Source organism: Setaria viridis, chromosome 2 (genome assembly GCF_005286985.2).
Source record: "Setaria viridis chromosome 2, Setaria_viridis_v4.0, whole genome shotgun sequence".
Taxonomy (NCBI): domain Eukaryota; kingdom Viridiplantae; phylum Streptophyta; class Magnoliopsida; order Poales; family Poaceae; genus Setaria; species Setaria viridis.
This window is the reverse complement of record NC_048264.2, coordinates 8,211,039-8,238,902: the sequence shown is the minus strand read 5'-3', so window position 1 is coordinate 8,238,902 and position 27,864 is coordinate 8,211,039. Positions and strand designations below refer to the sequence as shown.

At 42.7% G+C, this 27,864-nt stretch overlaps 1 protein-coding gene and 1 long non-coding RNA gene across 8 annotated transcripts; both read right to left on the bottom strand.

Annotated features, from left to right (window-relative positions):
- Positions 1-231: 231 nt before the first annotated feature.
- On the bottom strand, positions 232-5,504 carry LOC117845263 (APETALA2-like protein 3). Of its 2 annotated transcripts, none has more exons than XM_034726235.2 (10): positions 4,885-5,504; positions 4,750-4,775; positions 4,624-4,654; positions 4,454-4,541; positions 4,185-4,330; positions 2,729-2,773; positions 2,525-2,634; positions 2,290-2,429; positions 1,716-1,817; positions 232-790 (listed from the first exon to the last, which is right to left on the bottom strand). In XM_034726235.2, the coding sequence occupies exons 1-10, from the start codon at positions 5,487-5,489 to the stop codon at positions 557-559; spliced, it is 1,527 nt and encodes a 508-aa protein (XP_034582126.1). In that variant the 5' UTR covers positions 5,490-5,504; the 3' UTR covers positions 232-556. The 2 variants fall into 2 exon arrangements, with proteins under 2 accessions (XP_034582126.1, XP_034582127.1); XM_034726236.2 differs by having other exon boundaries at positions 2,290-2,426.
- An 8,643-nt stretch (positions 5,505-14,147) lies between these two features.
- On the bottom strand, positions 14,148-25,589 carry LOC117845694 (uncharacterized). Of its 6 annotated transcripts, none has more exons than XR_011897562.1 (5): positions 24,848-25,589; positions 23,232-24,668; positions 17,660-22,273; positions 16,378-16,467; positions 14,148-15,419 (listed from the first exon to the last, which is right to left on the bottom strand). It is a non-coding gene; the product is annotated as an uncharacterized lncRNA (long non-coding RNA). The 6 variants fall into 6 exon arrangements; XR_011897561.1 differs by having other exon boundaries at positions 16,378-22,273; positions 23,232-23,321; positions 24,514-24,668; XR_004638116.2 differs by having other exon boundaries at positions 14,148-15,118; positions 15,291-15,419; positions 16,378-22,273; positions 24,848-25,584.
- Positions 25,590-27,864: the final 2,275 nt, after the last annotated feature.

Sequence of the window (27,864 nt, the reverse complement as noted above, 5' to 3'; positions counted from 1 at the left end):
CGCACTGAACTGCAGCAGAGAGCAATGGCAATGGCGGGCAGGCAAAGGAATAGTTGCTGGGTAGCGAGGAAAAGGCATGGCCCGATAGGCCCCCTTTGGCGTTAGCCCACTGGCTCCACTGCACTGCTGCTGCTGCAATACCGCCGGGAACCCACTGTCCACAACAACTCTGCACCAGTAGCACGGGAGCAGAGCAACATGGCTGTGGGCACTCTCAGCCTGCCAAAGAAGTATCATAAATATGGTTTATTTATTCCATCAAAGTTTTTCTTTTTTGCTGGTACACGCTCACGCGCCCTCAAAGGAAGATTGGGAGAACCATAAGCTTCTTTTTTTATTTTGGAAAGTGAACCATAAGCTTCGACGATTCACGATAGCTACCACCAGCCCGGGAGAGAGGCAGAGAGATCATCCCACACGGTGGAGGGAGCCTCTGCCTCTCCCAATATCCCCCAACCAATGGCCGCCACTGTGACGGACCAGTGAAGCATGGACGGTCACCGGCCACCGGTCAGGCTAGGCGCCCGTCTCCAGTTGGGCAGGGGGAGGCGACCTGTCAGGCGGTTGGGGGGAAGCGGAGCTGGTGGTGGTGGCGGCCGGCGAACGGGCCGGGGCCTAACGGCGGCGGCGGCACGCCGGCGGTGGCCGCTGCGGCGGCGGTAGAGAATCCTGATGATGCTGCAGTAGCAGGGAGCAACGGCGCAGGGGAGCCCTGCATTTGCCATGCCCAAGGAGGGAACGCCTGAGGGGCCGGCTCAACGGTCCGGTAGTTCTCCATACCTGGAGCCTCCTGCAGACGGGAAGCATCAGTCATGAATCCTTGATCTTTTTTTTTTCAAAAAAAACTTGAATCCTTGCTCCACACCCAGATAAAACATCTCAGCAGATATTAAATAAAAGTTGCTACTAGTTTTATGGTTTTCAATTGTTGCTCCTGCAGAGCAGAGCTGAACTGAGCGGCTAAGCAGAAGCAGGGGAGCAGTGCGGTGCTGGCTTGAGGGCAGGTAGTATTGGTGAGCATTCATGTAAACCTATAGCATCTTCAGGACTAAAGGCTGCAGGATGCAACAACAAAGTACTACTAAGATATGTCAATCGCTGCGCCACCATCGACTGTGCAAAGTTTGACAGCTATGGCTCAATGCAAAGTTGCAGGCTAGCAGGGATTCATTTTGATTGAACTACGGGAGTTCACAAGCCAAACAGTGTCCACATTACTTGCATGATAAATGTGAGTGGCAGTTAAAAATCTAAGCATCAATGAAAGAACACAAACGTATTAGGCTACGGTGTGGAACATAGGTCATGTTTAGTTCCCTTAAAACTCCCAACTTTAACACTATGCAAAAAGAAGATTCCCCATCACATCAAACTTGCGGTACATGCATGGAGTACTAAATGTAGACGAAATCAAAAACTAATTGCACAGTTTCGTTGTACTTTGCGAGACGAATCTTTTAAGCCTAATTAGTCAATATTTGGATAATAATTCACAAATACAAACGAAACGCTACAGTGTGCTACAGTACTATATCATTAATTTTGCACCTCCAAACTTTGGGCAACTAAACAAGACCATACTTGATATGCAAAGTTCAACTTGGACTAATATTTGTAATATTCGGATTTGTGCTTGAAAATTGTACATTCTGGATTCAGTAGTAACTATATAACCACACTTGAGACAGAATACAAAATAAGGATGTTAGATTTACCCTGAGGTTCACAAAGAACCCTGGAGGAGATGCGTGCAACTGTGGCTGCTGGGGTGAACCCAATGTGCTATGGGGATGCACAAGCCACTGAGGTCTTATTGGCTACAACAGAAAAAGATCCAGTGAGTCCAATATAAGATTTAGATCCTTAATGTCTCAAGTAGCACGAGTAGAATCAGAGCAAACGAGGGTTATGGCTTTGGAAGTATCTTTTAAGCAATAAGCACATAAACATACAAAATTGCTAGCAGACCTCTTCAAGTTGTAGGGTTTTTTTTTTTTTACCAATTTCAATGATTTTAATTAGCAGGGAGTACAGAGGAAACACGTATCCTACGGTTTGCAGTTTTGGTTAAGAATGTAAGAGGCCAGCAGCAAGCATATTTTTTATAGTGTCTAGAATGGTTCCCAAAATGACCAAAGGTGTACAGAAATTCTCATGCAACTACCTGACAAGTGAACTTTTAAGCTACCAATAAAAAGCTAAGTTATAAGCTACTCATTTAACTGGTATTAAGAATTTAGACGGTGGAAAAAACTATAAAGCTGTAGCATAATATTGTCACATATTTACCTGAGAAGCAATTGAACTTGAAGCTTCAGGAGAATCACGATTTGATCCAAATCCAGTCAGGATACCATCGCTTTTTGGATCATGCACATTAGGTTGTGAAATCCTCAAATTTAAATCAAGGATGTCCCGATCAACCACTGCTAAGAAAAATCAACACTGATAAGATTTTGTAGAGGATTGTTCATTTGTTCTAGTGGACACTGGACAGAACTAAAATATATTGTTCCAAGAGTACCATCTTTCTCGATTTCAGGTGGCAGTGGAACATCTCCATCATAGGAACTAGAATCAAAATTAGTAACAGCATCGGGACCATTGAAGCGAATGGCTGCCCTGTCATATGCTCTGCATAGTCGGGAAACAGATCAAAGTGAGTGAGGGTTCAAGTTTTTGGCATCCGTGAATATATATTAAAAAACGAGAAATGCGCTAAATGAACCTTGCTGCTTCAATTTCACTGTCAAACAACCCAAGGTAGATGTATCTGCACATGAACATCACTTCTTAGTAAATACAGAGTGATACATGGTGATATTAGCCAAACTGCACATGGATTGCAGTTTTCAATCACTGTGTTGCCAGAATAGCTAAGAAATGAGAAATGCAGCCTTTTACAGGTAACATCAGAGTTAGGATGCAATGCCAAAGAAAGCATAAACATGCTCCTTCCAAATACATTACTGTATCATTCAGATTTAACATTCTTTCCCCGTATAGCAGCTACAAATATGGAGTACCTACATTTATAATAACTGCCAGTTCTGTTGAAGCAGTTCATCTCGACACAGTTTTTGTTCGTGTCATGAAAAAGAAAGAAAATTCCTTATTTGACACTAGAAGATGACTCAATTCCTTGTATGACACTAGAAAATTTTCCGTTCCTCACGTGACACCGAGGCCAACTTTTATGCCTCAATTGACACTTCCATCCAATTTACCTACTAACGGTTTTAACAGCCACTTGGAAAGTCAATTTTGCCCCTTGGGTATAGGCATCAGCATGAGTTGTCTGTATTGAAACGGACGGCGCGTTTATCTGAAGATGTCTGCTCCTTTGAGTTTTCTTTTTCAGAGCACATTTCACTCGGGCAGTCTAGAACATGAATGAAATATCCATTCGATTGTGCTAGCTTCTTAATCTTTTACTAATCCTGAAGCCACACGCCCACACCTGCCTCAGCCGCCGAGATTCGTTGCCATCCTGTTTGTCGACACTGGCGGCGCATTCCTGGAGTCCAAGATTAGCGCGTTCAAGGCCCGCCTTGTTCAATCCCAGGAAGCGTGGTCGTTCGACGCCGCAAACGACGCTGCTGCCTGCTGCCCGCCGGTGAACTCCGCGCTGTAGCTTGGAGGCGACTTCGTGGCGCCGGTGTCGGGCCGCCACCTGCGCGACTGCAGCAGATCTCGGGCCACCCCACCAGCTCTCATTCCGCCCTTCCCCGAGAACCACGCCGGCAGCCGTCGAGCAGCGTGCAAACTCCCAGGCCGCCTTCCATAGGATCTGTCCGGCAGCCGGGATTTGGATTTGGGGAGGGACGACGGGAAAGGGACGAGAAGGGAGAGGGGCTGAGATTTGAGAATGACGTGTTGAGGGCGGACTGCGGAGCACCCTGGGTCGATGCGGTGACGCCGGACGGACGGCGAGCATTGTCAATGGCATTTTGGTCCATCCACATATAATCTGACATGGATCTTGGACGGAGGTGAAAGGGAATGAACGGAAGTGTCAAGTGAGGCATAAAAGTTAGACTCGGTGTTAGATAAGGAATGAAGAAATTTTCAGTGTCGTAAAGGGAATTAAGCTATCTCTTAGTGTCAAATAAGCCTGAGTTAATCTAGAAACTATTTGAAGTAGCTATAATAACTAGACCAAAGCAAGATGTCAGGAAGCTTACTTCTTTCCAAGAAGCTGACCCATCCGAGCTTCCCACCGGCCGCACTTGTGCAGAGTCACACCCCGGTACTTTGAGCTCCCTCTGGCAAACCCAGTGCTCTGACGTCGGAGTATGTGAACAAACTCCTCCTTGGTCCAATTCCTCATCTAACAGCACACATACCAAACAAACAGGATCGATCAATCACACTCACACACACTAGAATAGCGAAAAACAGGCATGCAGTCAAAACAGAAACAACTCAGGATTACACATCTGGTCTAGCATACCTGCTTCAAGTCACTCTCATAGTCCTTGAGATGGAAGTTGATGTCTGCATCGAGGCCCCTGAACTTGATCGCAGCACGATCATATGCCCTGCACAATCCAATCCAGTAATCTCAACAAGACAAATTTGCACTAGCAGTCAAATATGAATGCATCAGTGTTCAGTCCAAACCTTGCTGCGGCGTGAGCCGTATCGAATCCACCTGAAACAGAAACGGCACCAGCAGAACAGAATCAAAGCTAAGCACACTGAAAGTTAACGGCAGCTTGAACAGGGGAAACTAGAATTTGAGCTCACCCAGGTACACCTGCTTCCCGCAGTCCCTGCCCAATTGGACGATGAAAACGAGAGATTACTAAGTGGAAGCTCCAGTGAAAACAAGCACGGATTAAGCGGTGAGAGGTGGTAATAGCGGTCGTCGAGAGCGCTCACCAGATGTGCGACTCCCAGCGGCCGGTCCTCCTGTAGAAGGTGACGCCCCTGTACTGCGAGCTGCGCGACCTGGGCCCGCGGCGGCTCTTCTTCCCGGCGGCGGGCGACGAAGGCGCGGCAGCCGCCGGCGCCGGCGCCGACGCCCCGAGATCCGCCGCGCGGTGCGCCGACGCCCCCGCCACCCCAGGCGGCGGCGACCCGTCCGACGCCGGTGAGGCGGCGTCCGGGTGCGGCGAGGGGAAGAGCTGGCGCGTCACGACGGGCGGCGAGGGCGAGCAGCCCTCCTCGTCGGGGCTCCCGCCGAGCAGGTCGAACCGGAAGAAGCCCCCGCCGCCGCCAGCGACGCCGCTGGAGCTCGAGGTGGCCGAGGCCGACCCGGCCGTCGGCGACTCGGCATTGAGATCCAGCACCATAGGCTCCAGCTCGAGCCCGGCAGGCGATCGAGCTCGCGAGCCGCCCACCCCGGCCTCCTCCTCCTCCTGTAGCAACCTAGCAGCAGCAGCGTCGGGGCGCGGGGGCGGTGGCCATGGAGGAGTCGTCCCCAGGGCAAAGGGGACGGCGCGATGGGACGTGAGGGGGACGAATGGTATCGAAGGCGAAGCCATTTTAGTGCAAAGCTTTTTAAGCTGCTCTCGAGACCCACGCCTTCAGCCCGAGAAGGAAATGCTGCGCGCACACGGGGCCTTGATTTTTTTTTTTTGGGATAGTATGGTTGATTCATGAGCACACACTCACGCACATAGGAGCGCGCTTCTTTTTGGCGCCGAAAGTTCTAGCGTGTATGTAATTCACGGATACTTTTGAACACCATGATGGATGAAGTTGTTTCTCGTAACTCCTCCACCACACTACAAAGGTGGTTCTTACGCCTTCATGCAACGGATCACCTTGATTTGGAGGCGGCAGGTGCGGTTCAAAACTCGAAAGTAAGGAGTGCAGCAGCTCGCTTGCAAGACAGAGTTACCGTTAGTATTTGGTAAAGGTCTTTTTGCAGCGTTCAAAACTGAAAGTGAGGAACGAAGAGCTCACTTACACGATAGAGCTATTGTTAGTGTTAGGTTAAGTTTCTTTTTTTTCAACGTTATCACTTATCTGATTGCACTAACAACTAGCGTTACAAGCATTTTAGTTCATGATGGCCGACCGAATCATTAGCCCCACTACACTCTACACCTACCTAATCAAGGCCGGTAAGTAATGCGATCTCTATCTCATTGCTTTCATCATTCATTCTCACATGTATTTCTCCCTTATCACACAACCTCCCCTTAAGAGAAGAAAATATGAAAGCTACAATCATGTTAGAGTGGTGATTATTAGGCAGCAATACTTCTCCAACATGTGATACACATCTAAACTTGTCATCAATGCGCATGTTACTCTAGTCTTCAAGTAGATATTTCTCTATATTTTGAGATTATTGCTATTTTTTCATTCTTAAATCACAGAGAAACTAACCTTTCGCCATTATCTTGGATGGACTCTCTTCAAATTAAATGACAACTGCTTTATAGTTGTTGCTATTTGCCATAGGAGAGATAAAACATGTTATTCATGTGCTACTTTGCTCAATTTCATGCAAGACCTAGCTAATCTGATGTAGAATGAGATGCAAAATGAGCCTATTGTCCTTGCAACTTAGCCGGTCTATGTACACATCATATGCTTTCCTCTCTTATTTGCCAATTATCATGTCTACTTTCTAGAGTATTGCCTAATTCTTAAACAATAATCCCTCCATCCCAAATATTATTCGTTTTGGCTTTTCTAGATATATTATGCACCTATATATAATGAATAGTAATTTGGTACGGAAGGAGTATATGATTTATTTAATGTTTTGAACAAAGGTAGTGACAGAGCACTCTGTTTCGCATTAGTTTGACTCAAACATTGTGTTCAATGATGGTTGTTCGCGTAGCATTTTGAGGTGGAAAATATCCAACAGCCTAGTTTGTCATTGGTTGTCCACGGACAATATCCTACAGATGACTAATGGCTGGACGTACCAAGAGCTTTTTACACAGACATTGGTACGGCTCCTGAACAAAGATTGGAGACAGAGTTTGTTTCAACAGTGACTATTTGTGCTTTCTTTCAGCTACTCCCTCCCTCCCTTATTATTTGTCGCTCGGGAAGCGGGTTTGTGAAGGAAACACGGTTTTCTAGAGACAGATAAAAAGGGACAGAGGGAGTAGTCCTTAGCGATTTTCTCCAATCTAGCTAATGAAAGCTAGAGCTGTTTCAGCTCTTAGGGAAGGCCAAATACTACTCAGCGAACTACCATGCATACCAATTGTCATAGAAGAGAACAACAGAAACCACACAAGAAGACGAGAGGATGAAATATTCTCTATGAATTGCCACATTATATGTATCAACAGGTTGTACAGTATTCCTTCTCTCGAAACAAAAAAAAAACTATATTGTATTCCAAGGCGTTGGGGACCTTTCGCACAAGTACCAGGGCCGCATGCCAATTGCTTTGTTTGTTCTATTTTGTTTGGATGTCCCTTTTTTGTAATGCTTTGTTTATATTCAGAGTTGATAAGGTACCTAGAGCTATCCAGGATTTATTGGGGCACCCTTCCTTATGAGCTTAATTATATATAAATCACTGAGAATTAAGGTCCTCTTACCTTATGAACTATGTCAAATGTGTGGGCAATCACTAAACAGATTAACAGAATGCCATGCTCTACTGGAAAAAAGGTAAGATGACCTTAGTAGAGGAAGAAGATTGGAGAAGGATGGTGACACTCCCAATCCAGAGGAAGAAGAGTATAAGGATGTATTGGTCTTTCCATCTGTCTTAATCATTGGAAAACAACCGAAGATGGAACAAATAGGACACAAGTCTGCAATGCCATTTGAGGATTTTCCATGTTGTATTTTAATTTAGGACATAGTTCAGGCTTCTTATATTAACAGGACAGCAATAGTCATCGATAGCTCCGTAAATTTATATTTAGAAGATAAAAAAACTGTTCAAATTTTCCTTTTGAACTCAAGGGACGAGCATCAGCCAACTTGAAGAACGAAACAAATTAAAACATGCAACGCAAGGAGAAAATAGCAAAACATTGATCAAACTGAAGTGTGAAACGACCAAACAAAACAAAAACACAAGGAAAGACCAAAGCATACACGCATGTATTCAAGCAAGTTGACCCAAATTGGGACAGAACGGCCTTCTAATCTTATCCTCTAACCATCACATCCATAGCAAGCAAGAAAATGACATGTAAATTGACTCACACACTTACAAAAAGCTTTCTTTCCTATAATGGGGGAGCTAGATAGCTTTGGAGCCAATGCCTGTTTTTTTTTTAATCTCTGTTGGAGCCGATAGCTGTTGGAGAATGCAAGGGCCAGGAATCTCATGTGTGTAGGGGGGCATCATGTACCTAAGCTTTCGTTAATAGGCTACTACATCTTGCTTGGGTGTCACCGATGGCATGACTTGGACCTCACTATACTCGCTGGCCACTAGGCTACAGGAGATACTGTTGGTGCCAGCTCCCAAACTGGATGGATGGGTATTTCCAAAGTGGAGAGCACAGAGGCTTAGATGCTTGGCTGTTACTGTGTGCACTACTACTGTTCATCAGCGTGTAGGGCCATGGTGCATGGTACTATGGTAGCTCGTACATCATCAGTTGTTTCGAGAACAGGGACGGCGACGACCGAAATAGTGTGCTCAGCTAGCTCATCAAACCGGGAAAGGTGTAGGCACCACTTTGGCATGGCTGCTCATGCGTTTTCCCGTTATTACCACTCCAGAAGGGCCTTAGCCTATACAACATCTTGAAACTTGAGAAGAGATGCAGAGCAATCGTTTGGACCCTTTAGCCAATACTAATTTTGCAGAGGTGCATTCAGACATTCAGTACTTGCAATTGATTATTGTGACATAGCACTTCAGTCCTGGTGTTTTTCATTTTCTTTTAGAAACATCAGATTTATTTGATTATTTAGTCGATGTGTTGTTGAGCCGTATACAAAAGATATAAAAAAAGAAAAGAGAACTCCCCATATCCAAAGTCCAAAGGTCCAAAATGGAGGGAATCACCACCTACCTACCTTCTCGGTCAGCCCAGCTCTAAAATCTAAAGGCCCAAAAGGCGCACATATGCAGCTAAGCAAAAGCAGCCCGCTCGCAGCCGGCAGTCACGCCGATAGTCCCCATCACAGTCTCAGCCGTCACCCGCCTGTCGCCGGACCGCCGGCAGCCGCAGGGGGACGGAGTGGAGCGGGCTGGCGGCGGCGGCTCGAGTCTTGAACGCTTGACTCCCCATCGACTGCTCTCTCCCTGCAACGCACGGGTATTGGATCTCTCCCTGCAACGCACGGGGTATATCTTCCAATTTTTCTTCCCATTTCATGCGAGGAAAGAGCTACCTGTACACTTAGGGACGGGTTCAATTTTATCATCATTCGTAGATGGTTTTCAGAGCTCCTATTTGATAAATTTCGGATCAAACTGTGGAATTGTCGGTTTAGATCTAGAGATAAATGAGATGACCTGTGTAATTAGTTACAGTACTGGAAGCATTGTTATCGATAACGAGCTGACCGTGGAAGTTACACAAAATCAATGCTTTGAGTAACTACTTTAACTTTTACCTTCAGAATTGTCACACCCTGAAATTTCTGAATTTCAGGATGTGAATAAAAAGAATAAATAAATAATAATTTTCTCATAATTTTAAAATTTTCCCAATATTTATTTTCTTTACAGGAAATTTAGTATAGGAAAAATAATTGTTTGCTTTTATTAATTAAATATTGTCGTTCTATGTCTGTGCATTCATGTCGCTGCATCTTGATGTTTTTCTTGAGTGCAAAAGTTTGAAAATGCGTTTAGACATTGCCCAAACCCTTGTGAGAATTTTCCATCTTTTTCTAAAAATTATTCTCCTTTTCCTAGAGCTAAATCCAATTTTTGGAAGGCTTTAGAATCCTTTTCATGAGCTCCAAATATTTTATTTGGACTCCTTGTACCCTAAACTATCTCTGGGATTTTTCCTGAAATTTTTGGGATTTTTAGGGAATTTTTCGTGACATTATGGAATCATCTGGACTATTCCGGATTTTTCCTTTCACGGGAAAAATATTTCTAAAAAAAATCCTTTTGGGCCGAGCCTTGGGCTCGACCCGCTCAGGCCCAGCAGCTGGCCCGCCAAAGCCCATCGGGCGACGCCACCTCTCCCAGGTGCACGCCGCCGCCACCACCTCTCCCAGGTGCACGCCGCCGCCACCACCTCCTGGGCGTCCGCGCCCCACACGCCGGCACCCTAGGGCTCCGCGCCTATTTAAGGGCGAGCGCCGAGTGCCCTGCCTTTCTCTGCTGCCTGAGCCGCCTCGCCCCATCCTTCTCTTGCCCCGCGCCGCCGCCGTCCGTGCAGACAAGTCGCCGCCGCCGCCGGCCTTGACCGCCTCGTTTCGCCGCGCGTGTTGCTCGCCGGACGAAGCTGACAGCTCCTGGAGCCTCACCTCGACGAGCCGCGTCCGTTTCGCCATTCCTCACCGTGAATCGAAAGCCGGAGCGCCACCGCCGCGGAGGAGTCGAGCCGGCCGCCGCCTGCTCCTCTGTACGTTTGATTCCGGCCGGGACGCCGCGTCCCTGCCACCGGTGAGCATCTCCCCAAGGCCCCCTCCGCCTCCTCTATCTCCTGCGCCGCCCGCCGGTGCCCCAGCCGCCCGGAGCGCCGGCAACTCGCCCGACCAGAGTCCCTGGCGAGAGGTAGAAGAAGACCCGGTGCTTTTCGATTTAGCCCCTGGAGAACTTTGTAATTTTCCTCTTTTCTTTGTGTCTTAGCAAACTAGTAGATAACCCCCTGGATCTATTAGTTTCCCTAGATCCAGTCCAGCCCCTGCGGTTTTGCAAATCTAACCCTGTCCTTTAACCTTTTCGCGAGCACTATTTCTTGTGTCTTGCCAATCTTCTCAGCTAACCCTTCAAGTCTACGGTTAATTATGTTTAGGCCCCTACAATCTTGTTTAACCCATAGATCCTACGTTTTAGCTCCGTTTTAATCCGTTCAAGTTGCGTTAGGTGCATAACAATGTAAATTACACGTTAGTGGTAATGTTTTCCTTCACACATGTTTTTGAAAATAAAATTTATGTTAAAATTGATTAATGCCTGACAAACGAGTTCTTCTCTAAATAAAATCTATTTAGTGTTAAACATCGTTTTTCATAATAATTGTTAATTTGATTAATGCCTACTTCATACCCTCTTCTAAATAAAAGCCAGTTAGGTTATATATCGTTTTTTCATAAACTAAAGTTAATTGGTTCAATGCCTATCTAAATAATTCTTCCAATTAAAAGGCACTTAGAGTTATACCTCGACGTTTCATAAATTGAATTCAATTTGATTAATGTTTATTCAATTTGTTTTCTAAATAAAATCTGTATAGGTTATATCTCGAGTTTTCATAATTAAATATTAATTTGGCTAATATAAATATAAATGTGTTTTTAATTTAATCTACTTAGTTCAACTCGAGATGTAAAGCTATACGCTTAGATGTCTACATGTATCTTATTTTTGAATTAAATGCTTAATTTGCATAAATTGTACTCAAATATTTATAAATAAAATTGGACTAAGCTTTACACCATCTTTTCTTATGAAAACATAAATATGACTTGATTAATTCTAACTAAGGATATTTCTCTGAAATATCTTTATATTACTTTTCTCAACTAAAATAAATAAAGCTTGTAGTTCTTATCATTCTTTTATAATTCAAATCTTTTGATAGTTTTTTTGTCAACCATAGTTCCGTTTTAAGCGTTCCTTACGTTCGCGTGACCTTAGATCGAGCCTTGTCGTTAGTACGCTCTTTTAAAGCCTGTCTTTTATTTTGGTGTACTGCTCTTAGTTGTATTTGTTTGTTTGCTTGTATGATTGTGCCGGTGATTGCTTCGAGTAGAAGGATCGTTGTTCGAAAGCTTTGAAGATTAAGAGTTTCAAGAGAGCAAGAGCCGAAGAGCAGTAAGAAGTAACTTGTCGCTGGAGAAAGGCAAGTGTGTCCTTGTGCTTTTGTCCCAATAATTTTATTTAATCACTATTGCATATGCTTGCATTAAATTTGATGGGTCCTATTAAGGTTTGCCTAGTTTTTATGATTATTCCTTGCCAACCTGGGTTTACCTTTCTGTTGGGTAGCTATGCTTAGCTGCTATACTTGGGTTATGGTGGTTCTAATGAACAACATGGTGAACTTATTCTATTTATGATATACCTTTCGTTAATACAAGATTACAATATTTAATTGGAACATGGAGCGACCACCCAGGAAAACAGTGCTACCACAAGACTAAATGGCTCTGGTCTTGGCTGAATAATTAGAAACTTTAGTCTGGGGTAATCTTACTCGTGATGAGGCAAGAGGGGGGACTGAGTCGTTGCATTGTCGGCCTGTGATAGGTTGTGCACGCCAGACACCGAAACCTTAGCGGGTTACCACTGACTAATGAATCTTTGTAAAGGCCTCGTAGCGTCCCTATGCAATCACACCTCGGAAGTGTGGTATTGTGCCTGATCAGCACAAGCGTGGTTGGGTCTAAAGTTCTTTTGAACTTTTACGCGACTTGTGGGTAAAGATGTGCGACCTCTGCAGAGTGTAAAACTGATTGATCAGCCGTGCTCACGGTTAAGAGCGGCCTGGACCCTCACATGATTAATATACTTGAAGATGGACTAAAATCGTGTTTTATGCTATGGTTATATTTCTGCCATGTGCTTATGGCTTATGGTTATGTTTCTGCCATGTGCTTATGGCTTATGGTTATGTTTCTATTAATTGTGGGTTGGTATATACTTATACCTTAGTAATCAGGTGCTAATAAAATTTGACCAACTAAAAATGCTTAATGCAGTCAACCAGTCAACCTTTCCTTGTTTAACCCTTGCATTCATATTCTCCTCACACTTGCTGAGTACGACAAGTGCTCACCCTTGCTATAACCAACATTGCTCAGAAGAAGAAGCTGCTATGAAGTTGAGAAGATGCTGAGTTCTAGGCGTACGCAGCCCCCAGTCGATTGCCTGTGAAGTTTGGAGCCTCCGTTTCCATAATTAAGTTGTATATCTCTGATGGTTTTGTAAGTCTTTGTATCTTTTTACGTGATACTGTTGTTGTTATTCACTAATGATGTCACTATATGTATGAAACTTGATCCTGGCATACATATAGGTAGCATTCGGTTTTACCTTTAAAACCGGGTGTGACAGAAGTGGTATCAGAGCTGTATCGACTGTAGGACGTAAGCCTAGATAGCAATGGTCACTTCCTAAGGTCTGTTTTACTATATAAACAATTCCTACCTTATCCTTGACCTTTCTGAAAAATATTCTCACTCCTTGATCATTTTCTTTTCTCAATCCTCCTTGAGAACTTGAGCTCTTTTCATTTGCACTTCTTGTCTTGCAAATGTTAGACCCTCAATCCTTGTCTATTTATTTCCTCTCTCCTTGATCACTGCTTGATCTTGATCATGCATCTCTTTCTTGATGAATGATCTTACCTGTTTGATGCAATACACCTCCTTGGTTTCTTAGTGATATTGCTACTCTCTCATCCCCTGTTCATTTATCTCCTTAATGTTTTCCTTACTTACTTATCCTTGTAAACCTATCTCTTCCTTAACTTTATTTTCAGTATATCCATCTTCCGCATTGTACCTCTCATTGCTTTTCAAATAAATGCTACCTTGGAATCTTTTCCTTGACTTTTTCCAAAATATCTCGTTTTATTCAAAAATATCTAGATGATCCATGCCACCTGTCTTAAAGCCTGTGCAAGACATCTGAAGAATGGAGTTACCAGTTCACCACTAGAAGTCAAGCCTGAGCAACTGAAACGTGCATCAAACAGTTGGAGTCAATGCTGGGCAAGCTGAAGGATGCCTACATCAAGCACGTTGAAGCCTTACCAAACAACCCTGCTTAGGAGTACCCCTTGCAGCCTTATTAACAACGTTTAGCATCGTTTCTTGACTGTGTGTTGACTGGTGGAATTCTGTGTTTGCATGATGATGCTTGTCTTTATGAAATTGTCTGATTTGTTTCTTTGTAATGATTGTTGGTGTATTGTGGATCTTCTATCTACAAAGACATCAGTTGCCTAGCTGAGTTCTTCTTTTGAATATCCCATATCCTTGTCATCCATTCCCTTCTACCCGAGCCAATGAAGGACATCAGAAAAGTGGGAACTAAAGTCAACACCAACGTCAACAAGCAGGAGTTAACATCACCACCACCGTCTCGCTATAAGCAAGTTGAAGAATAGAAGGCTTTACTCTGATCTCCATCTTACTCTAAGGATGATTACAAGAACCAAAGAAGATGAAGAAAGCAGGGAGATTCTACTCTCTATAAGCAAAGACGAAAGACTATCCACTCTACCATAAGGAACTTGTTGTCTCCCACCTTTTTCTTTTCTCTCTTCGAATCTGCTTGTACCTCCCACATCCTTGTTATTTTTCTTTCTATCTCCCAATTCTGATGGACATCAAGAAGAGAGTGAAGGCAACACCAATGTCAACAAGCAGAGGCTATCGCCACCATCACCATCGAAATAGAAGCAAGCTGAAGAAAAGAAGGCCCTAGCCTAGTTTTCTTGTCACCTCGCTGCTTTCTATCCTTCCTTCTACCTTACTCGAATGACGACCCAAGAAAAGATGAAGATATCATGAAGTGCTCTACCTTGTTTTGCAATTTTATCCATTTCCTATTTTCTTCTGATCCTATCTTTATCACGCAACCAAATGGCAAGTCCCAATGAAAATCATGAAGATAGAGCCAATGAAGGAGATCTTAACATTCCACCTGTATCCGTATTATTTGAATGCAAGGTGTTAGAGTATATGGCAACACAAACTCGGACTTTACAAGCAATGGCTCAAACCAGGGTCAGTATCCATCAGTATATCACAGAGCACGCCTCACTCCCTCGGAACCACAACCCTATCACCAGTGATGACCATCAGGTTCCGTCTGTTCCACCACCGTTCGACAACGAGAAGCTATTAACCATGTAGGCTCAAGTCTTACAAGGAAGGATGCAGACTGACACATCATCCCCTCATAACATGGAAATGACCAAGGCTGGAATTTCCACTGGACCACTGAAGAGGCAAGTTGCTGAAGCATGGAATCGTCAAAGGAACAAGCCAAGCCGTATAGCGCCAGAGCTGGAAAAGGAGAGGCATCTGGCTGGAAATGGAGAGGCAATATGAGGATGTTAAGATTCCATGTCACACCCGGTTTTAAAGGCAAAACCGAATGCTACCTATATGTATGCCAGGATCAAGTTTCATACATATAGTGACATCATAAGTGAATAACAGCAACAGTATCACGTAAAAAGATACAAATAAAGACTTACAAAACCATCAGAGATATACAGCTTAATTATGGAAACGGAGGCTCCAAACTTCACAGGCAATCGACTGGGGGCTGCGTACGCCTAGAACTCAGCACCATCTTCACAACAACTTCATAGCAGCTTCTTCTTCTGAGCAATGTTGTGTATAGCAAGGGTGAGCACTTGTCGTACTCAGCAAGTGTGAGGAGAAATGAATGCAAGGGTTAATCAAGGAAAGGCTGACTGGTTGATTGCATTAAGCATTTTTAGTTGGTCAAATTTTATTAGCACCTGATTACTAAGGTATAAGTATATACCAACCCACAATTAATATAAATATAAACACAAGCCATAAGCACATGGCAGAAACATAACCATAAGCCATAAGCATATGGCACAACCGTAACCATAGCATAAACCACAATTTAAATCCATCTTCAAGTATATTACTCATGTGAGGGTCCAAGCCGCTCTTAACCGTGAGCACGGCTGATCGATCAGTTTTACACTCTGCAGAGGTCGCACATCTTTACCCACAAGTCGCGTAAAAGTTCAAAAGAACTTTAGACCCAACCACGCTTGTGCTGATCAGGCACAATACCACACTTCCGAGGTGTGATTGCATAGGGACGCTACGAGGCCTTTACAAAGATTCATTAGTCAGTGGTAACCCGCTAAGGTTTCGGTGTCTGGCGTGCACCACCCATCCCAGGTAAAATGCAACGACTCAGTCCCCCCTCTTGCCTCATCACGAGTAAGGTCACCCCAGACTAAGGTTTCTAATTAATCAGCCAAGACCAGAGCCATTTAGTCTTGTGGTAGCACTGTTTTCCTGGGTGGTTCTCCATGTTCCAATTAATCACAGTGATCTTGTATTAAAGGAAGGTGTAGCATAAATAAAATAAGTTCATCATCTTTGTTCATTAGAACCACCATAACCCAAGTATAGCAGCTAAGCATAGCTACCCAACAAAAAGGTAAACCCAGGTTGGCAAGGAATAATCATAAAAACTAGGCAAACCTTAATAGGACCCAACAAATTTAATGCAAGCATATGCAATAGTGATTAAATAAAGTTATTAGGACAAAAGCTCAAGGACACACTTGCCTTTCTCCAGCGACAAGTTACTTCTTACTGCTCTTTGGCTCTTGCTCTCTTGAAACTCTTAATCTTCAAAGCTTTCGAACAGCGATCCTTCTACTCGAAGCAATCACCGGCACAGTCATACAAGCAAGCAAACAAATACAACTAAGAGCAGTACACCAAACAAAAGGAAAGCTTTAAAAGAGCGTACTAACGACAAGGCTCGATCTAAGGTCACGCGAACGTAAGGAACGCTTAAAACGGAACTATGGTTGAAAAGATAAAGCTATCGAGAGTTTTGAATTATAAAAGAAAGATAAGAGCTACAAGCTTTATTTATTTTAGTTGAGAAAAGCAATGTAAAGATATTTCAGAGAAATATCCTTAGTTAGAATTAATCAAGTCATATTTATATTTTCATAAGAAAAGATGGTGTAAAGCTTAGTCCAATTTTATTTATAAATATTTGAGTACAATTTATGCAAATTAAACATTTAATTTAAAAAAATAAGATACATGTAGACATCTAAGCGTATAGCTTTACATCTCGAGTTCAACTAAGTAGATTAAATTAAAAACACATTTATATTTATATTAGCCAAATTAATATTTAATTATGAAAACTCGAGATATAACCTATACAGATTTTATTTAGAAAACAAATTGAATAAACATTAATCAAATTGAATTTAATTTATGAAACGCCGAGGTATAACTCTAAGTGGCTTTTAATTGGAAGAATTATTTAGATAGGCATTAATCCAATTAACTTTAGTTTATGAAAAACCGATATATAACCTAATTGGCTTTTATTTAGAAGAGGGTATGAAGTAGGCATTAATCAAATTAACAATTATTATGAAAAACGATGTTTAACACTAAATAGATTTTATTTAGAGAAGAACTCGTTTGACAGGCATTAATCAATTTTAATATAAATTTTATTTTCAAAAACATGTGTGAAGGAAAACATTACCACTAACGTGTAATTTACATCATTATGAATCTAACGCAACTTGAACGGACGAAAACGGAATTAAAACGTGGGTTCTATGGGTTAAACAAGGTTGTAGGGGCCTAAACATAATTAACCGTAGACCTCAGGGGTTAGCAAGGAAAATTTGCAAGACACCAGGAATAGTGCTCGCAAATAATAGAAATAACAGGGTTAGATCCAAAAGATTGTGAGGCTCGGTTTAAATTGAATGGAACCGGAAAGATTGAGGGGTTTTCTGTGAAGTTGTCAACACACAAGAAGAAGATAATTAATTACCTATTTCTTCCGGGATATATTTGCAAAACTTACTTGTCTTCTTCCTCCAGACTGCATCACGGATGAACAAAATCAGAGGAAAAACGGCAGGGGCCGGCCACGGGCATTGCTAGGCGGCGGTGGCCGGGCTAGGGGCCAAGGGCGCGGCCGGTGATGGCGCACAGGCGGCAGCTCGGCCAGGGGCCCGCCTACGAGGAGAAACAGAAGGCACACGGATAGAGCAAGTTCAGTTACGGTTGCTTGAACTCACGGTTGCAGAACAAGAAAAAGAGAGAGAAAGAGGGGCTCGTCGGAAACGAAGCCCGATCTCGCGCATGAACGGCAAAATGGAACGATATCGACGAGGCGAACAAGATGGTGTGCTCACCTTCGGCCAAAGATGAATAATGGCGGCCGAAAAGCTCGCCGGAGTTGGGGAAGACGACGAAGCCGACATCGGATTCATGCAATCCACCACACCACGGCGTAGAGCTCGAAGAGAGGAACTCCATGGTGGTGTCGGTTTTCGCCGGAAGTCCACGGTTTCGCCGGAAAAGCTCGCCGGAGTTTGACGAAGACCAAACTTTGACTTCAGATCTACGGAGTTAGGAGATGCAACTCGTGAAAAAGTTTTCAGATCTGAAATCCTCGCGTCGAGACGAACGCGGTGATATATATATACGCCACACTCGGAAAAAGATATTTTCGAGTTGACTTTTTGTTTTTCGGAATTTCTGAATTTATTTATCTGCGCGAAAACAATTCCAGAAATAGCTGGACTCATTTTCCTAAGCGAGAAAAATACCTAGAAAATTCCGAAAAATCTGAGATAAATCTCAGAGATGAATTGGGATGCAAGGAATCCAAATAAAATACTTGGAGCTCATGAAAAGGATTCTAGAGCCTTCTGAAAATTAGATTTAGCTCTAGGAAAAGGAGAATAATTTCCGGAAAAAGATGGAAAATTCTCACAAGGGCCTGGACAACGTCTAAACGCATTTTTCAAACTTTTGCACTCAAGAAACACCAAGATGTAGCGACATGAATGCACAAACATAGAACAACATTATTTAATATAAAAGCAAGCAACTTTTTTTCCTATACTAAATTTCCTGTAAAGAAAAATAAATGTTGGGAAAATTTTAAAATTATGAGAAAATTATTATTTATTTATTCTTTTTATTCACATCCTGAAATTTGGAAATTTCAGGGTGTGACAACACTACCCCCCTTAACAAGAATCTCGTCCCGAGATTCGCAAAGGCTAGCAAGAGACAAAAGGTTTAGGTGGGTAACATCCAACACTTATTAGCTTCTTCCTAGATCGTTCATCCTTACGTAAGCTTCTCAATCATGCTTCTTTATGCTTCACTACATCACATAAAACACTTCAGGGATAATGTGTCTAATTCCTCTTTTAAGTATCCTTTCCTTCCCTCTGCTTCTTTGGCCCATCTTCGAAGAATTTTCTTCATTTATTGGTAAAGTGATTTGAATAGAGCTGAATTGCTTCCCTCTAACTTGACTGTCACCCTTCAAGTCTTCATACACATCCTTGAGTCTTCTTATCCATCTGGTCCAAACGCTTCTCGGAGCATTGACTAATGAAATGTCCCTCTTCCTTGCAGTAGAAACATGTTTTTCTTGCTTTGGTATCTTGGAGACTGGATGTGGTATGAGAGTTGGGCTTTGGTAACTGATGGCATTCTTTCCCGACTAAGGCGTCTTGATCATTCGTCCTGACAAAGAGGCCAACTGATGTTGTCGGGTTGAAGGCAGGGCTTTTGGGTACTTGGTCCTGGGGTTGATCATCCTTCTCTTTTGCATACCGACTAATCGAGATGTCTATTTTCTCCACACTAGAGGCAATACAATTTGGCTCCAGCGGACTTGGTCGACTTATGCTTTATTGGACAGTTATTGGCATAATGGCCTTCTTCATCGCATCTGAAGCACAATACTTTTACACATCCATCTTGGTTTTCTTTCTGCTCTCTAGTAACTCTCGGTGGAATAACTAGTGCATCAGGATCCTTATTGATGGGGTTACCATGTGGATGGTGAACAACTTTAGGCTATAGTTGGTGGGAACTAGGCTGAGTACTGTTATCTGCCAATGGTTGTGGTAACTCCATCTTCTTTTGACTTACTTCACTAGTTGGCTTCTTGGCTCGCCTAATCCTCTAGGGCTGATATTCTTTGAAAGAGATACTCCAACCCTCAAGGTTCATAGTCTGAGTACTATCTTCATCTTGAGTGACTTCCTCTTGGTCTAGCCCTTGGGCATACAACTTCCTCTTCTTATTGATGTCCAAATAATAATGTTGTCTAGCTTCAACTGTCATTAAGCTATCCTCTTCCTGGAGACATGGAAGACCATGGTGTTTACAACATTGGCATGTTCCCGGAATCTTAACATCCTCATGTTGCCTCTCCATTTCCAGCTCTGGCGCTATACGGCTTGGCTTGTTCCTTTGACGGTTCCATGCTTCAGCAACTTGCCTCTTCAGTGGTCCAGTAGAAATTCCAGCCTTGGTCATTTCCATGTTATGAGGGGATGATGTGTCAGTCTGCATCCTTCCTTGTAAGACTTGAGCCTACATGGTTAATAGCTTCTCGTTGTCGAATGGTGGTGGAACAGATGGAACCTGATGGTCATTACTAGTGATAGGGTTGTGGTTCTGAGGAAGTGAGGCTTGCTCTGTGATATACTGATGGATATTGACCATGGTTTGAGACATTGCTTGTAAAACCTGGGTTTGCGTTGCCATATACTCTAACATCTTGCGTTCGAATGATGCGGCTACAGGTGGAATGTTAAGATCTCCTTCATTGGCTCTATCTTCATGATTTTCATTGGGACTCGCCATTTGGTTGGGTGATAAAGATAGGGTCAGAAGCATGGATAAAATTGCAGAACAAGGTAGAGCACTTCATGATATCTTCGTCTTTTCTTGGGTCGTCATCCGAGTAAGGTAGAAGGAAGGATAGAAAGTAGCGAGGTGGCAAGAAATCTAGGCTAAGGCCTTCTTTTCTTCGGCTTGCTTCTATTTCGATGGTGATGGTGGCGATAGCCTCCGCTTGTTGGCATTGGTGTTGCCTTCACTCTCTTCTTGATGTCCATCAGAATTGGGAGATAGAAAGAAAAATAACAAGGATGTGGGAGGTACAAGTAGATTCGAAGAGAGAAAAGAAAACAAAGAGGTGGGAGACAACAAGTTCCTTATGGTAGAGTGGATAGTCTTCCATCTTTGCTTATCGAGAGTAGAATCTCCCTGCTTTCTTCATCTTCTTGGTTATTTTAATCATCATTAGAGTAAGATGGAGATCAGAGTAAAGCCTTCTATTCTTCAACTTGCTTCTAGCGAGACGGTGGTGGTGATGTTAACTCTTGCTTGTTGACGTTGGTGTTGACTTTAGTTCCCTCTTTTCTGATATCCTTCATTGGCTCGGGTAGAAAGGAATGGATGACAAGGATATGGGAGATTCAAAAGAAAAACCCAGCTAGGCAACTGATGTCATTGTAGATAGAAGACCCACAATACACCAACAATCATTACAAAGAAACAAATCAGACAATTTCATAAAGACAAGCATCATCATGCAAACACAGAATTCCACCAGTCAACACAGAGTCAAGAAACGATGCTAAACGTTGTTAATAAGGCTGCAAGGGGTACTCCTAAGCAAGGGTTGTTTGGTAAGGCTTCAACGTGCTTGATGTAGGCATCCTTCAGCTTGCCCAGCATTGACTCCAGCTGTTTGGTGCACGTTTCAGTTGCTCAGGCTTGACTTCTAATGGTGAACCGGTAACTCCATTCTTCAGATGTCTTGAACAGGTTTTAAGACAGGTGGCATGGATCATCTAGATATTTTTGAATAAAACGAGACATTTTTGGAATCAAAAGTCAAGGAAAAGATTCCAAGGTAGCATTTATTTGAAAAGCAACGAGAGGTACAATGGGGAAGATGGATATACTGAAAATAAAGTTAAGGAAGAGATAGGTTTACAAGGATAAGTAAGTAAGGGAAACATTAAGGAGATAAATGAACAGGGGATTAGAGAGTAGCAATATCACTAAGAAATCAAGGAGGTGTATTGCATCAAATAGGTAAGATCATTCATCAAGAAGGAGATGCATGATCAAGATCAAGCAGTGATCAAGGAGAGAGGAAATAAATAGACAAGGATTGAGGGTCTAACATTTGCAAGACAAGAAGTGCAAATGAAAAGAGCTCAAGTTATCAAGGAGGATTGAGAAAAGAAAATGATCACGGAGTGAGAATATTTTTCAGAAAGATCAAGGATAAGGCAGGAATTGTTTATATAGTAAAACAGACCTTAGGAAGTGACCATTGCTATCTAGGCTTACGTCCTACAGTCGATACGGCTCTGATACCACTTCTGTCACACCCGGTTTTAAAGGCAAAACCGAATGCTACCTATATGTATGCCAGGATCAAGTTTCATACATATAGTGACATCATAAGTGAATAACAGCAACAGTATCACGTAAAAAGATACAAATAAAGACTTACAAAACCATCAGAGATATACAGCTTAATTATGGAAACGGAGGCTCCAAACTTCACAGGCAATCGACTGGGGGCTGCGTACGCCTAGAACTCAGCACCATCTTCACAACAACTTCATAGCAGCTTCTTCTTCTGAGCAATGTTGTGTATAGCAAGGGTGAGCACTTGTCGTACTCAGCAAGTGTGAGGAGAAATGAATGCAAGGGTTAATCAAGGAAAGGCTGACTGGTTGATTGCATTAAGCATTTTTAGTTGGTCAAATTTTATTAGCACCTGATTACTAAGGTATAAGTATATACCAACCCACAATTAATATAAATATAAACACAAGCCATAAGCACATGGCAGAAACATAACCATAAGCCATAAGCATATGGCACAACCGTAACCATAGCATAAACCACAATTTAAATCCATCTTCAAGTATATTACTCATGTGAGGGTCCAGGCCGCTCTTAACCGTGAGCACGGCTGATCGATCAGTTTTACACTCTGCAGAGGTCGCACATCTTTACCCACAAGTCGCGTAAAAGTTCAAAAGAACTTTAGACCCAACCACGCTTGTGCTGATCAGGCACAATACCACACTTCCGAGGTGTGATTGCATAGGGACGCTACGAGGCCTTTACAAAGATTCATTAGTCAGTGGTAACCCGCTAAGGTTTCGGTGTCTGGCGTGCACCACCCATCCCAGGTAAAATGCAACGACTCAGTCCCCCCTCTTGCCTCATCACGAGTAAGGTCACCCCAGACTAAGGTTTCTAATTAATCAGCCAAGACCAGAGCCATTTAGTCTTGTGGTAGCACTGTTTTCCTGGGTGGTTCTCCATGTTCCAATTAATCACAGTGATCTTGTATTAAAGGAAGGTGTAGCATAAATAAAATAAGTTCATCATCTTTGTTCATTAGAACCACCATAACCCAAGTATAGCAGCTAAGCATAGCTACCCAACAAAAAGGTAAACCCAGGTTGGCAAGGAATAATCATAAAAACTAGGCAAACCTTAATAGGACCCAACAAATTTAATGCAAGCATATGCAATAGTGATTAAATAAAGTTATTAGGACAAAAGCTCAAGGACACACTTGCCTTTCTCCAGCGACAAGTTACTTCTTACTGCTCTTTGGCTCTTGCTCTCTTGAAACTCTTAATCTTCAAAGCTTTCGAACAGCGATCCTTCTACTCGAAGCAATCACCGGCACAGTCATACAAGCAAGCAAACAAATACAACTAAGAGCAGTACACCAAACAAAAGGAAAGCTTTAAAAGAGCGTACTAACGACAAGGCTCGATCTAAGGTCACGCGAACGTAAGGAACGCTTAAAACGGAACTATGGTTGAAAAGATAAAGCTATCGAGAGTTTTGAATTATAAAAGAAAGATAAGAGCTACAAGCTTTATTTATTTTAGTTGAGAAAAGCAATGTAAAGATATTTCAGAGAAATATCCTTAGTTAGAATTAATCAAGTCATATTTATATTTTCATAAGAAAAGATGGTGTAAAGCTTAGTCCAATTTTATTTATAAATATTTGAGTACAATTTATGCAAATTAAACATTTAATTTAAAAAAATAAGATACATGTAGACATCTAAGCGTATAGCTTTACATCTCGAGTTCAACTAAGTAGATTAAATTAAAAACACATTTATATTTATATTAGCCAAATTAATATTTAATTATGAAAACTCGAGATATAACCTATACAGATTTTATTTAGAAAACAAATTGAATAAACATTAATCAAATTGAATTTAATTTATGAAACGCCGAGGTATAACTCTAAGTGGCTTTTAATTGGAAGAATTATTTAGATAGGCATTAATCCAATTAACTTTAGTTTATGAAAAACCGATATATAACCTAATTGGCTTTTATTTAGAAGAGGGTATGAAGTAGGCATTAATCAAATTAACAATTATTATGAAAAACGATGTTTAACACTAAATAGATTTTATTTAGAGAAGAACTCGTTTGACAGGCATTAATCAATTTTAATATAAATTTTATTTTCAAAAACATGTGTGAAGGAAAACATTACCACTAACGTGTAATTTACATCATTATGAATCTAACGCAACTTGAACGGACGAAAACGGAATTAAAACGTGGGTTCTATGGGTTAAACAAGGTTGTAGGGGCCTAAACATAATTAACCGTAGACCTCAGGGGTTAGCAAGGAAAATTTGCAAGACACCAGGAATAGTGCTCGCAAATAATAGAAATAACAGGGTTAGATCCAAAAGATTGTGAGGCTCGGTTTAAATTGAATGGAACCGGAAAGATTGAGGGGTTTTCTGTGAAGTTGTCAACACACAAGAAGAAGATAATTAATTACCTATTTCTTCCGGGATATATTTGCAAAACTTACTTGTCTTCTTCCTCCAGACTGCATCACGGATGACCAAAATCAGAGGAAAAACGGCAGGGGCCGGCCACGGGCATTGCTAGGCGGCGGTGGCCGGGCTAGGGGCCAAGGGCGCGGCCGGTGATGGCGCACAGGCGGCAGCTCGGCCAGGGGCCCGCCTACGAGGAGAAACAGAAGGCACACGGATAGAGCAAGTTCAGTTACGGTTGCTTGAACTCACGGTTGCAGAACAAGAAAAAGAGAGAGAAAGAGGGGCTCGTCGGAAACGAAGCCCGATCTCGCGCATGAACGGCAAAATGGAACGATATCGACGAGGCGAACAAGATGGTGTGCTCACCTTCGGCCAAAGATGAACAATGGCGGCCGAAAAGCTCGCCGAAGTTGGGGAAGACGACGGAGCCGACATCGGATTCATGCAATCCACCACACCACGGCGTAGAGCTCGAAGAGAGGAACTCCATGGTGGTGTCGGTTTTCGCCGGAAGTCCACGGTTTCGCCGGAAAAGCTCGCCGGAGTTTGACGAAGACCAAACTTTGACTTCAGATCTACGGAGTTAGGAGATGCAACTCGTGAAAAGGTTTTCAGATCTGAAATCCTCGCGTCGAGACGAACGCGGTGATATATATATACGCCACACTCGGAAAAAGATATCTTCGAGTTGACTTTTTGTTTTTCGGAATTTCTGAATTTATTTATCTGCGCGAAAACAATTCCAGAAATAGCTGGACTCATTTTCCTAAGCGAGAAAAATACCTAGAAAATTCCGAAAAATCTGAGATAAATCTCAGAGATGAATTGGGATGCAAGGAATCCAAATAAAATACTTGGAGCTCATGAAAAGGATTCTAGAGCCTTCTGAAAATTAGATTTAGCTCTAGGAAAAGGAGAATAATTTCCGGAAAAAGATGGAAAATTCTCACAAGGGCCTGGACAACGTCTAAACGCATTTTTCAAACTTTTGCACTCAAGAAACACCAAGATGTAGCGACATGAATGCACAAACATAGAACAACATTATTTAATATAAAAGCAAGCAACTTTTTTTTCCTATACTAAATTTCCTGTAAAGAAAAATAAATGTTGGGAAAATTTTAAAATTATGAGAAAATTATTATTTATTTATTCTTTTTATTCACATCCTGAAATTTGGAAATTTCAGGGTGTGACATTCCAGGAACATACCAATGTTGTGAGCACCATGGTCTTCCATGTCTTCAGAAAGAAGATAGCCTAATGACAGCTGAAGCCAGACAACATTATCATTTAGATATCAATAAGAAGAGGAGGTTGTATGCCCAAGGGCCAGCCCTAGAGGGAGTTACCCAAGATGAAGATAGTACTCAGACTATGAACCTTGAGGGTTGGAGTATCTCTTCCAAAGAATTTTAGCCCTGGAGGAGTAGGCGAGCCAAGAAGCCAATTAGTAAAGCAAGTCAAGAGAAGATGGAGTTACCTCAACCATTGGCAGATAAGAGTACTTTGCCTAGTTTCTACCAACCACAACCTAAAGTTGTTCACCATCCACATGGTAACCCCATCAATAAGAATCCTGATGCACCAGTTATTCCACCGAGAGTTACTAGGGAGCAGAAAGAAAACCAAGATGGATGTGTAAAAGTATTGTGCTTCAGATGCGGTGAAGAAGGCCATTATGCCAATAACTGTCCAATAAAGCATAAGTCGACCAAGTCCGCTGGAGCCAAATTGTATTGCCTCTAGTGTGGAGAAAATAGACATCTTGATTAGTCGGTATGCAAAAGATAAGGATGATCAACCCCAGGACCAAGGACCCAAAAGCCCTGCCTTCAACCCGACAACATCAGTTGGCCTCTTTGTCAGGACGAATGATCAAGATGCCTCAGTCAGGAAAGAATGCCATCAGTTACCAAAGCCCAACTCTCATACCATATCCAGTCTCCAAGATACCAAAGCAAGAAAAATATGCTTCTACTGCAAGGAAGAGGGACATTTCATTAGTCAATGCCCCAAGAAGCGTTTGGACCAGATGGATAAGAAGACTCAAGGATGTGTATGAAGACTTGAAGGGTGACAGTCGAGCCAGAGGGAAGCAATTCAGCTCTATTCAAATCACTTTACCAATAAATGAAGAAAATTCTTCGAAGATGGGCCAAAGAAGTAGAGGGAAGGAAAAGGATACTTAAAAGAGGAATTACACTAAGTATCCCTGAAGTGTTTTATGTGATGTAGTGAAGCATAAAGAAGCATGATTGAGAAGCTTACGTAAGGATGAACGATCTAGGAAGATGCTAATAAGTGTTGGATGCTACCTACCTAAACCTTTGTCTCTTGCTAGTCTTTGCGAATCTCGGGACGGGATTCTTGTTAAGGGGGGTAGTGTTGTCACACCCTGAAATTTCTGAATTTCAGGATGTGAATAAAAAGAATAAATAAATAATAATTTTCTCATAATTTTAAAATTTTCCCAATATTTATTTTCTTTACAGGAAATTTAGTATAGGAAAAATAATTGTTTGCTTTTATTAATTAAATATTGTCGTTCTATGTCTGTGCATTCATGTCGCTGCATCTTGATGTTTTCTTGAGTGCAAAAGTTTGAAAATGCGTTTAGACATTGCCCAAACCCTTGTGAGAATTTTCCATCTTTTTCTAAAAATTATTCTCCTTTTCCTAGAGCTAAATCCAATTTTTGGAAGGCTTTAGAATCCTTTTCATGAGCTCCAAATATTTTATTTGGACTCCTTGTACCCTAAACTATCTCTGGGATTTTTCCTGAAATTTTTGGGATTTTTAGGGAATTTTTCGTGACATTATGGAATCATCTGGACTATTCCGGATTTTTCCTTTCACGGGAAAAATATTTCTAAAAAAAATCCTTTTGGGCCGAGCCTTGGGCTCAACCCGCTCAGGCCCAGCAGCTGGCCCGCCAAAGCCCATCGGGCGACGCCACCTCTCCCAGGTGCACGCCGCCGCCGCCACCTCCTAGGCATCCGCGCCCCACACGCCGGCACCCTAGGGCTCCACGCCTATTTAAGGGCGAGCGCCGAGTGCCCTGCCTTTCTCTGCTGCCTGAGCCGCCTCGCCCCATCCTTCTCTCGCCCCGCGCCGCCGCCGTCCGTGCAGACAAGCTGCCGACGCCGCCGGCCTTGACCGCCTCGTTTCGCCGCGCGTGTTGCTCGCCGGACGAAGCTGACAGCTCCTGGAGCCTCACCTCGACGAGCCGCGTCCGTTTCGCCATTCCTCACCGTGAATCGAAAGCCGGAGCGCCACCGCCGCGGAGGAGTCGAGCCGAAGAGCAGTAAGAAGTAACTTGTCGCTGGAGAAAGGCAAGTGTGTCCTTGTGCTTTTGTCCCAATAATTTTATTTAATCACTA

What these genes read in the sequence shown, in the direction of transcription:
- LOC117845263 (XM_034726235.2), bottom strand. Translation starts at nt 5,489, where the DNA reads ATGGCTTCGCCTTCGATACCATTCGTCCCCCTCACGTCCCATCGCGCC. An exon ending in CGGGAAGCAGGTGTACCTGG is followed by an intron (nt 4,655 to 4,749) that starts GTGAGCTCAAAT and finishes TTTCTGTTTCAG; the next exon opens with GTGGATTCGATACGGCTCAC. An exon ending in GGTCAGCTTCTTGGAAAGAA is followed by an intron (nt 2,774 to 4,184) that starts GTAAGCTTCCTG and finishes GTTCATGTGCAG; the next exon opens with ATACATCTACCTTGGGTTGT.